Below are 12,265 nucleotides of genomic sequence, written 5' to 3'. Positions count from 1 at the left end.
TATTTACATAAATATTTAAATATTATATATTTTCAAATGTAGGTCTTAAATTGAATTGCCAGAAATTCTTAAAGGAATCAAAATTAAACCTGCAAGTAGTAATGGACCAGAATTGGTCCTTCAGCTTTATTTTTAAGGTTTTCAAAAGTGCAATTACCAACAAAATTTCCTTTTAAGTGAACCAGGTCATCTGATCAGTGACAAATGAGCATATATACTACAAAAATTTAAGAAGTAAAGCTGTATGCTGACTAAAGGCAGGGGGAGGGGGATGTGGCAGAGAAATCACTAACACTTAAAAGCTGTCCCAGATATTCTGAAAATCTGAAGAGTGTGTTACAAAGGGGGGGGTGGGGGGAAAGCCATGATGCTGAAGTCTTGTTTTTCAAGTTTCATCTGGGACAGAATTTTTACAGCCAAGGTATAAATCCCCCAAAAATGTGGTAATGGGAATGTTGGCAGAACCTTCAATAAAGCAGCATTAACAGCGCTGTAACTTCAGCGTACTATTAATAGCAAGGGACTGTGTTCCAGTATGACCTTTGGCCGGGGGGAATCATAAGGAGTTTAACATTTAACAAAGCAAGACTTGATGGTATCAAAGCTCTGAATGAAAGTTCACCCAATGATGTTTCAAGTCACTGAAATACAAAAAGGGAGGAATAATGCAAAAGACTGTCAGTAAGAAGAAGTGAGACTGCCAAACCACAAGCAGCAGATGTTCTTCAGTCATAAGACTGAAAGCAGACTCTGTTTTATACATTCATATGTGTATAAATTTAGACAGCACATACATATTCAACTTTTAATAGTTTTGCTGTCTAAATTTCCAGAACCTAAGACTTACTCTACTGTGAGGGGTTCTTTTGTTTGTTTTCTTTAAACTGACCAGCTAGATATACTACTTACAGTCTTTTCAAAGATGAAAGCCCCAGAAAAGCTCCTGGATCTATAGTACTAATAAGGTTGTTCTTAAGGTCCCTGCAGAGAAAAATTAAGACATTACATTTATCACAAACTACCCCTTAGAACAGAGATACATGCATGACACTTAACTTGTCTCAACATGTTTGAAAACTGCCCCAAAAAACCCATATAACACATTTCTGCTTTCTCTAACATAGTACCTTTCAAAATTTTAAAATCTGTATTTTAACTAGAAAGAGGAATATAAACAGCATGTATTTTCCTTTACATATTCTATCAGTTCCTATCACATGAAAGGGCATAGAGTCATAGATGCTTTGCCACAGCATCCGAATAGATTTCAGCTGCTCAAGGTGTAACATTTGCTCATTACATAGAATACTGTTTAGCAGTGTTGTCTTCTTCAGCCTACTCCATTTTAAATACTTCAGCAGTGCCCAGCATCTACCAAAAGCAGCAAAACAAGATCCTAAATATACACCAAAGACACAACATTGAAAGTTTCCACCAACATTTCTGTCACAAAAGCAAAGTCCTGGCTGAGAATCCCAAATAAAGCGGGTGACAAAACTCAGAGCACAGATTTTTAAATCTTAAGTTTCCAGAACAGGAGATTGTAAAGAGACATGTAAAGTAACTATGTCATTAAACTGCTTTATTAATTTGGCAAGTGATATAGGAGTTTTAACTCCTAACTCGAGGTATTTTGCAGATACAGCTTAATTTGAAACATCACAGAAAGCATCTGCCAGGATCTACACAGTTTTGAACAAACTTTATCACTGCATGAATGCTAAAATTATTTCTACCTCCTTATTCATCCAAGATTTTTACTATACTATTATCTGAAACTTCACAGGCACTTGTTACTACAAGGAAAATTTCTCATTCCTTGGTAATATGTGAACATTCTGCATTTGGAAAGAAAATTAGGAATTGCAATTAAAATCAGTGTTTTAGTAGGCAAGGGTAGAAAAAACATCTCCTAAATCTACCACAACATTAGTAGATCTACCCGAAAGAGAACAGTGCAAGAGGATTACATCTACCATCACACAGATATGCATGAGTGAAAACATAAATTCATCCCAAGATTTCACAATAGCATTTCCTGCACCCAGATTAACAAACCATGGTACCACAGACAGCGTCATGGCACGTGGATCACACTTTAATGCCATAGCTAATAACATTTTATATACTTAAAGTTTACCTTGCAGTACAGTAAATTAATTTTCAATAAAACTATGACATGTACACACGTCTCTTAACTTTATTTTCTTGCCCTGTATGGTGGCAGGGACTGCCAACTACTTCCAAAGCAGTATCAGGAGCCTAAAGAACTGTAATGTTTTTAAGCCTCTTTCAGCAGGCTTATAAACCCAGTACCGAGACCATGACAAATCTGAGAATACTAAATGTTAATCACCACTTATTTATTGGGACAGGGAAGAAAAATGACACTTAACTGTTCATATTTTGAATTTCAGTTTAAAATCATGTAACTCCCACTTAAAATCTCACTGTGGAAAATACTCAGGGAGAAAAATCTTGACAACATGCCTTGGAAATCCACTAGTCCAGATTATCAGTGATATTTAATTTCACTACTTAGATTCAAAGTGCACTCCCTGATACACCTCCTTCTTAAACCCATTGCTTCAGTGGGGAAAAAAACCTTATAGCTTTAAAATTAAAAGCAAGAGTTTTAGTACTTCCACCCGTTCATATGTTTTGTCAGATTAGTTGATAAAAATGTGACTAGTCTATTCTTTACGTAACTTTTTGCTTTTTTTCCCCTCCCCTTAATAGGTCTTAATACCAGTTCCAGAAGGATAATTCCACTAGAATTAATAAATTCTTTTTAAAAAGAAATGCCAACAATTTTCATGTTTTCATAAAACTCATTCAATGTTCATTCTGTATTTTGTAAGTAAGATAGCAAAGCATTAATGAACCACCATACTAAAGTAATTTTTAAAAAACACCCATTAGCATTTTCTCAACCTGGAACTACAACAGTTGGGGAGTCTCTGTTTGGGGTTTTTTCCCCCCCCCCCCACTGGCAGTCATTACTAAGCACTAGTTATATATTCATCTATCAAAAAGTATTAGCAGATGAAAACTGTGAAATATAGGAGATATTTAAAGATCTCAAAATTAACATAGTGCTGACATGTCTGGCAGCTCTTCAGAAACAGTAAAAGATGTTGATTTAACCAACAGACTGATAGGATTCTCACATAAAATGGAGGTGGGGGAGACAATCTCATTAGAAAGTTGCGCTTGGCTTTAAAGTTTTTGTTGTTTTTAACACTTATAAATACATTTACACAAACTACTGATTTTTAGCAACAGGAATTTACCCATCTCAGCCACTGATTTTAATAATTTTTCTTTGGCAAAGCTCAACCAACAGGATATAGTTATAGATATTTATTTGTACAAATAAAAGAAAATCTGTCCAAAAGAAATCCATTAGAAGAGGGTTTCAGTTAGGATAATATTACAACTTCCCCATGTAGTCCAACTTCTAGTTCAAAGCACAACTAGATCTGATCAACTGCCCCGCTGTTATGTCCAGTGAAGTACTGAAAACCTCAAAGGATGCAGATTTCACCACCTCATCACCCAACTCTCTAAGTGTTTAACCATTCTCATTATGAAGAATTTTCTTACGTCCAATTGGAACAGCCCTTTTTCAAATCCACGTTTAAGTGGACAAATAGCAACTTACCAACAGGCAAAAATATTTTTAGGAGCGTGACAACTGCACCTAATGCTACCTTGTTAAGAAAAATATCTTAATGAAAGAATACTTAGATGTAACTATGCTTTGTCATGTAAAAAACAAAATCATTTCATTAGAATTTGTAATGAAATGTTTCAGTGGCCAGTTATCTATGACTTAAAAGCACAAATAAACATACTCAAAAACTACTTCTGTATGAATACATATTAGCTATAATCTACTGCTTTCTGTCTCAGCACAATAAACATTGTCTTAGTTATTACTAAAGCATGCTGCAGGCACAAACAAATGATGCATACATATATACATACTGACATGTATATGTAATTTAGTGCTCAACTACCATTGAATAAACTATCTTTTCTTCCTGAACAAAACTTGAAAATGAATGTCAGACACGAAACACATTAGCTACCATGGACTCCTACTATATGAAATGCCTTTTTAAACAGGAAATGGGGGAAGAGGACAAAGAAATTACAAAAATAGGTTGACTATTATATAAAGTCAGCCTATCCCTCCCACAGCTCTATAGGGTGTAGATTTTATGCTGGCAGATCCAATAAATGCTTATGACTGATTAAACCATTTTTATGTTTCCTCATCATTCACTGCATATGATTTAAATTCTACCCTATACGTCCATAGGCTTTCTCCCTAAAATATAGCAGGCTAGATTTATTTTGAGTTTTCACCATCAGTGTACCAAATATTTAGGGTACCACCAAAACTGTTGATAACTGAAAGCCCAATACCTTATTGCATGTGGGTTTCAGATGTAGACTTCTGCTTTCAGGTCACCATATTCAAATTGTATGTGAGGATCAAGTGCTGCTGGAGCTGTTTCACCAGGTTCAAGTAACTCTCTCTAAGAAAGGAAACCTGGCTCAAATCTATCACTGATTTTGATTATGTTAGGGTAATACAAGAATAGAAAGCAATTGGAGCATCCAGGTGCATAAGGAACCACGAAAGAGGAGACAACAGACAGTTCTGAGACTTCTGGACATTTTCCAGATGGAAATGAAGGCGTTGTTACTAAAAATCATCTCCTGATTTTTTTGATGAGTTCTTATATATGGTTTTGACATCCCTGTATGTCTAAAGAAATCAACAGCAACTTGGATCACTGCATTTTGCTTACCCCATCACATCACCTGTGACATGCATTGATGAACTACAATAGTCAAAATTTCTTGAAGATGTAACACAAAAAAGTTAAAAAAAATATGCTTGAGACTACCACACTTCTGCAAACTAAACAAAAGCTAGAACCTAGACCAGAAAACCTTTTTGTTTCTTTCAAATAATTTCTATACTTCCAACAGTTCAGAATACTCCAAAGCATTCAATTGTACAGCACAGATTTTTCAGCAGAGACTAGAAGCACATTTCCCCACCACCACCACTCACCTTTCAGAAATTACCTGAGAAGCAGGTGAGGATGGGGAAAATAAATATTTTGTTAGCCTAATACTCTCAGTCTTCTCCTGAAAGAGCCACAGCTAACAAAGAGATGGAGCTTCCAGAACCAAAACCAGAACTCAAGTTAGAGCAGAAAACAAGTCCCTAAATATTCATAAATCTGTTTCTCTGCTTAGTAATATTCAAACAAGAAATACTGACACTTTCCAACCACTTTTATAAGACTTACCAAAAAAAAAAAAAAAAGCTCAGGTCCACCACTAGGAGAACTCAGGTCCATCTTTTCACTATCACAACAAGAATTAAAATCAGAAATTGTTACTGTCTGAAAAAGTATTGGATGCTCCTATTTTTATTTAAGCATCCATGTATCTGTAGATTGGTGCTGTAAAAACAGGAGAAAAAAAAAGAGGATGCCTACAAATAACACTCCCTTCACACTGCATATTTCCCTTTTCAAAGGTATATTAGTATATCCTAAAAATACATAGGTAAACCTTTGTCATTATCTACAATTCAATAAATTACAAACCCTTCTTTTGCTATCTAAATATCTTACTGAATTCCATGCCTGTCTCTCCCTCCCCTCTCCCTCATGTACAATGAAAAATAGTACTTTATAAATGCATAAAGTAATCTTCCTTATCCTCACAAAAATCAACAGGCAGCATTAGCTAGCTTCCAGATGGAAGACAGCAGTTTGCTTCCAAGTTGCTGGACTTTGAATAATGCTATATAAAGTCAAGTATCTACTAGATGAAAAATTATCTGTCACAAATTAGCTGTGCAAGAAGTTACTTCAACATTTAAACTGCAGGAAATCCATAGCAAACCACAGCATTAACAGTCATAGAATCATAGAATCGTTTAGGTTGGAAAAGACCTTTAAGATCTTTCAGTCCAACCACTAACCTAACACTACCAAGTCCACCACTAAACCAATTAAGGGTAGAGTAATAATTTCATGTTTCCTGGCTTAGTGGCCAGATTATTTTTTAATGGAAGTCAGATTAACATATTTAATATCTTTTTGTACAGACACTTTAATTACCATTTATGGCAGTAAAAATCTTTGACCTGCTTACTGTTATTCAGCTATTATTTGCATTAATTTTTTCCTATAAGAGTAGATGTAGACATAGCATAGTCATTTTCCACTATAATTAACAAACATTTCACCCTCCAGTAAAACAAAACTCTTACTTTGGTAATCTTATCATCCTGTTTACAAAATAATGCATTACCAAATTCTACATTTTCATAAATTAACATATATGCACAAAATTATTAACAAACAGGTTTGAAATTCCTACTTGGGGCCAGCATTCTTAATGTACTTCCCCATAATTTTGGGGCATACAAACAACAAATAGAACAATCTCTCCCTTTCAACAGTAACAGTGAAGAACTGTCAGATGGGGATGAGATCAAGACATAACATGTTTGAGCAAAACAATAACCTAAAGGCCAACAATTTGCCAGCTGCAGATACCATATGCCAAAGTTTGTCTGCAGAACTGAAGAAATAACAGAAGCCATTTAACAATATGTAAATTTTCGTAAGATGTCCAAGAAGTAAACAGGAGAAGTTTAGTGTGTTAACAGATGAATTATGAAGTTGTGAACCTGTATTTCAGCATTCAAAATATTGATCAAAATGCAATTAAAAACAATTATCATGCAGGTACATGTTCCTGACATATTAGTTTTTTCGGTTTTTGTTTTAACAGGCTTTGATTAAATATATCCACACATCTAAACTCTACCCAACAACCATTAAGGAGAAATGGCAAAAATATTTGTTATGAAGTATAATATTACAAGGAATAAACAAACAAGCATTAAATGCATACAGACTCTCTCCCTTGGTAAGCAGTAATATTAAGTGACAATGCTACTGTCCAAATTAACTATGTAGATGCCGACTGAATTTATTTCTTTTACCTCCATTTCATCTCTTAAATTAAAAGTGGAGAAAACAGCATAACTACAAAGAAAGAAAACACTTACATGGAAACAAGGGGGAATATGAGTAGTAAGAGAAAATAAAAATAAGGAAGAAATTGTCAAGAAAGTGCAATTTTAAAGGCATGCAAGTTGTTACAGTGAACTTCAAGGAATATAATTTTAAACTGCTGAACATAATGTTACTGTTTAAAATAGTTACCATGGCTTTCAATTTTTTTTCCTTTTACTATTGACTATTCATTTAAGTTTCAAAAATTATTTTAATTACAAGAGTAGCTTCTGTCCAAGGTCACAAAAACATTTAAAGCAGAAAAGCTTTTTCTGTGGTTAAACAGATTTTTTAAAATGTCTTGCACACAAACACACAAAAAAAGAGATAGTCATTAATGACTAGTGTATCATGCTAGTTATCTCTTCCTTTATGATGAAGACACCTAACCATTAACAATCATTTGCTGATGTATTAACTCCTACACCAGTGCACAGAGTGTGTTATCTCATTCAGATGAGACCACTATGCCACATAAAATACTGCTATCCCAGATCACCTTAAATGCTCAAAACATGTCTGTCTTACTGCTTTCTTTTCCTTTTCATGAAAGAGCATATTAAAATAACCTAAAAAAATCCCTACAAATGACAGGAGTTAAATGGAAGAATAGCTGGGTTATAACTTTGAAGAAAATTAAGATTTGGATTCATAGAGCAAATGTAAATGATCATCTCAAACTAATTAGTTTCAAGTCTTTCCTGTCTGAAAATTGTAATGAGTTACAACAAATAACAACTGTCAGCAGATGCCTTTAGTACCTAGAGCAAGGATGCCAAAATAATGCGTAAAGATCTAGAATGCCATTGTTGCTCATAACCTTGCTGCTTTGGCACAATGGCTTATTTCTACAACAAAGCTCATCTGCCAGTGCAGAAGACAAATCTTTCTTCTGGCACGTGGGGGATGGAATGGTGGAACTGTGAATTTATTTAGGCCAGGTGACCAGGATTGCAGCCTTCAAGTTTTAGAGGAAGAATAAAATACTTCTAATCCCCTGAAGCCAAAAGTCCTTTGGAACTCTTCCGAGATGTTGCAAGATGATTATGAAACTGGCTACTTTCCCAGTCAAATGGCCTAGAAAAATCCTTATCTCTGAAGTTTCTGCTTGCTCCCAGGTAGATCAACCTGCCAATCCTGACCTTCTACCAGCTGGAAAAAAGCTGACTGTAACAGAAGCTACATAGGTGATATATCATCTGAAAGGGAAAGTGAAAACAGGAAGCAAAAAGTGTCAAAAAATTTGCTCCCATCAAACTCACCCCCATTTTTTCCCCCCATATATTCAGTATATACCAAAGTTGTAAAGTAAGCAGCAAAACTGTTAAAATAAATGTCAACAAACTTAAAATGCATCTAGCCTCTTTTAGAGGCTCCAATACATCTCCTTTCCCTACAAATATACTTTACAATTGTTTGATAAAGGGCTTGAAATCCACCACGTAAGTTTTCATATTACAAGACCAACAACAACAAAGTAAATGCAGTCATCACGACATTCCAGTGAACTTCCCACTGAAACTGCCCTAATCTCACCTGCAGAGGTGAGATTATCCATTTATGCTGTTACATGACATTAATATTCATGAAGAGAATGCTTAACTATAACTCTTCAATCACAAAAGAATACATCAAAATAAAGTAAGAACACATCTCTTAAATAAGACATTTTGTTCTCAGAATTATTAATGAAACGTAAACAGTATATCACTTAATTTTTAAAGTGAAAATAGCTTTTAAGAAGTGCTTACAATCTTTCAAGAAGGTTTAATCCAGAGAAGGAACCATTCTTCAACTCCGTTATTTTATTGTTACTCAGAATCCTGTAAACAAAAACGGACAAGGACAATACATCATAAATTTGGTAACAACATTATTTGCTGCAGCTTACACTTCTGGTGTAAATCTTTTCGTTTAACAGCTTCTCTATCAAACTACAATGCCTAGCTCATTGTCTGAGGTGTATATAACAGCACTGCTTAAATATTATGAAGGAAAAAAGAGGATTTTCTGTGTTATGTGCCCTAAGTACCATGCAAGCTTACATAATTAACATGAAAGAAAGTACACCCATGTAGGATTATCAAAATAAAACACAAGAATTGGCGTAATATAAAATAAAGTATTAAACAACCAATCTATTCATTCAACATTCCGTTCTTCTATACCCATTTTGGTTTTCAAAACCACATAGCATATCACCTGTTTCCCATTTCCTCTGCTGCCACCCTCAGCTACCCCCACACACCCACTTCTCCTATGTTGTGCCACCTTTCCCACCCATCCTTCACACGTTGATCCTTTTCCTCAATGCAATCTTTATAAGACATCTGCAGACAAGCTCAGCAAGCACTCCTTTACTTCTGTCTATCCTTTCTTCTCTTAAAAGACCACACAACAGCAATTTCCGTCTTCCACACGAATAACTGGATCAGGCCCATCTAGCCAAGTACCCTATTCTCCAATCACAGCCATCTGCAGGTGCAGATTATCCACAAGTTAGGAAACCCCTTGTATAGCTGGACGCGTCCTTACTTAGAAGGACCTGCTTTCTATATGGGTACATATTTCCCTGTCACAAAAAAAGCCTATTTTCTTTTTGAATCACGTAAAATTTTGGCACCCACAATACTCCTTACGAAATGTTTCGCAGTACAAAGCTCCATTTCATAAAGAACACCTCATCTCATTCGTTCTGAACACAGCTCCTACTAGCTTCATTTGATGCTCCGCGCTTCTTACACTGAAACAAGATGTAATCAGTTCCTACCTACCCTCTCTTTACTACGTGTCATTACGTAGAAACCTAGATGGTCTCTTGCCAGATGGAAGATTCGTATTTTACTTAATTACTCTTCACAGGAAAGTCATTTTGTGCCGCCTTAATCACTTCTGAGCTCTTTCCAGCTTTATTACACTCAAGAACTTGTGCAGTAAGACCACCAGAACTGAAATAGTATTCAACACACAGACAAGTCACAAATCTACACAGTGGGATAACGATGTTCTGTTTTGTTTCCTACTGTTTTCCTAGCAATTCATAACATCTGATCTGCCTTTACCACTTGTACTAAGAATTGAAGATTTCTAGTCACCTCAGTGCCCATCATTTTCATATATGCAGAACTGTTAGCGTCCCCAATACAATTTTTGTTTTTCTACAATGTGCTGCTTCTGCCATTTTATTGCCCAGTTATTAGTTTCATAAACTTCCAAAATTCTTCACTTTACCCTCATCCTTACTACATCAAGCAACTCACCAAACTGTCAACCCCCCTACGCACACTGTTTTTACAGGTCATTAAGAAATACATTGTGCGTTACAGGTCTCTAAGACTCCACTCCACTGAGAAGGCTAACCATTTACTTCCACATCCACTTCTTATCCTTCAGCAAGTCAGCTGTTCATACAATGATTTTCGATTTTAGCCTGACATACTATTTTCATGAAATGCTTTTGGCGAGGGACTGAGAGATGCCTTTTGGAAAAGTATTTATGTCTCTTTATATCAACTGGATCATCCTTGTAAATATTTTGCTTATTCTGAAGAACTCCAAAGGTTTGTGGGGAAGAGCTTTGCATTACAGGAGATCTAAATTTACTGAAGTACACCTCTCTCTCTTTATCCAAGTATCCAATATATTTATTATAAATTCTACTGATTTGTTCAACACAAACAGCAGACTTGGAACCATGTATCTCCCCTTAAACTCCTGATGCACTTAGAAAAATCAGCATTTGCCATCCCTCCAGTACTCAAAAACTAAGTTCATTCTAAACAAGACTAGACGTTCATCATTTGACTTTTTCATCCCTGAGTTCTTCTAAAAGCTCTCCAGTGCACACCATCTTGTCCTGGAAATTTATTCACTCCGTCAGTTTGTTCCACAACTTCTGCTACAGTCACTTCAATTTCAGATAGGTCCTCTATCAAATGCATCCTGCAGATCCAACGTGTCCATGCACTTCTTCACTTACACCAGTTACATCTTCAGGCTGGGTAACTACTTCCACACTTACAACTCCCACTAGGGGATTTCTTTCCAGTCTACTACATCTTTCAGATATCTTTTACAACAGCCATGAGCCAAACACACTCACACACACACACCTTTCCTCTGATGCATAAAATTTATTATCTAACAACAAGGATTAGTACTTCAAAACACATCATGAATAAGATAAAGCTAAAATACAGAAATACCAATCTATGAAAACAGCATCATTTTGACACAACCATATATTACGCTAAGTAGTTTTCTTCTCCAGGTTTCTCAAAGATTGCCTCAAGCCTCTGTGGTTTAGACAAACGCAGGGCAGGCAATTTTTTGTCTCAAAGCTCTGGCTTTGAGTCAACGTCTCTCAATCTCACGTACACAGAATCAAGACAGCTGAACAAGTTATTTGAAAATCTTTCCTTTTCCAGTCTGACAGATGGAAGGTTTGAAAGTTCTTGAAGTTAAGATTAAATTATTCAACCAACGTAACAGTTCTGCTGCTAAAAGGAGGAGATCCCATTCCCTCTCCTCCCCTTACAGTCATACCATGTATTTCTGCAGCTCATCTCAAGTCATCCCTGGCGCCCACTGCTCCACAAGCAATGAATGTTAAACTACACATTTACCCAAGGCATCTTCCAAGAGATTTACACGTCAATCACAAAAGCGTGATCAACATAGTACACTACACAGTCAGCTAATCCCAGGTGAAGACTGATCACAGGAATGGTGGAAAGGGAGAGAAAAAAAAACCTTAAAAGTATACTGAGAATTTGCTGTTGTATGTGCCTCTAATGCCTGTAACATCCACTACAGTGTCAGCTGAGAAAATTTGCTCTTGTGAAAATACAGTTCTAGAGTCAGATACATTAAGCAACCTTACAGGAAGGAAAGAAGGAAAATTGTCCCTTGGCTGCAGCTGTGATAACCTAGATGACCAATGAAACACAGAGAATATTTTTAAAACACAGATGTACAAATCAAGGAAGCATGGGTAATCTTCAGAAATCTACATGTATTTCAAGGAATCTTTGCATCAAGGAAGGCCCAACATGTAACAGAAAACCAGAATACACATTTGCAAGACTACAAGTTTGGTAATAACAATAATAATCTACAACTTGGAATGCCTGCAAAACTAGTAA

General features: G+C 35.8%; 1 protein-coding gene across 1 annotated transcript in view; it reads right to left on the bottom strand.

Annotated features, from left to right (window-relative positions):
• Positions 1 to 12,265, bottom strand: part of ADGRA3 (adhesion G protein-coupled receptor A3) — a 60,279-nt gene that overhangs the window by 35,858 nt on the left and 12,156 nt on the right. Inside the window, exons 2-3 of the mRNA XM_075709308.1 lie at positions 8,873 to 8,944; positions 910 to 981 (exon numbers count right to left, since the gene is read on the bottom strand). Coding sequence (XP_075565423.1) covers positions 910 to 981; positions 8,873 to 8,944 — 144 coding nt within the window. The remainder of the gene's footprint in view (positions 1 to 909; positions 982 to 8,872; positions 8,945 to 12,265) is intronic.

This window comes from Pelecanus crispus, chromosome 4 (assembly GCF_030463565.1).
Source record: "Pelecanus crispus isolate bPelCri1 chromosome 4, bPelCri1.pri, whole genome shotgun sequence".
Taxonomy (NCBI): Eukaryota; Metazoa; Chordata; class Aves; order Pelecaniformes; family Pelecanidae; genus Pelecanus; species Pelecanus crispus.
The sequence above is the reverse complement of the archived record's forward strand: the minus strand, read 5'-3'. Positions and strand labels throughout refer to the sequence as shown.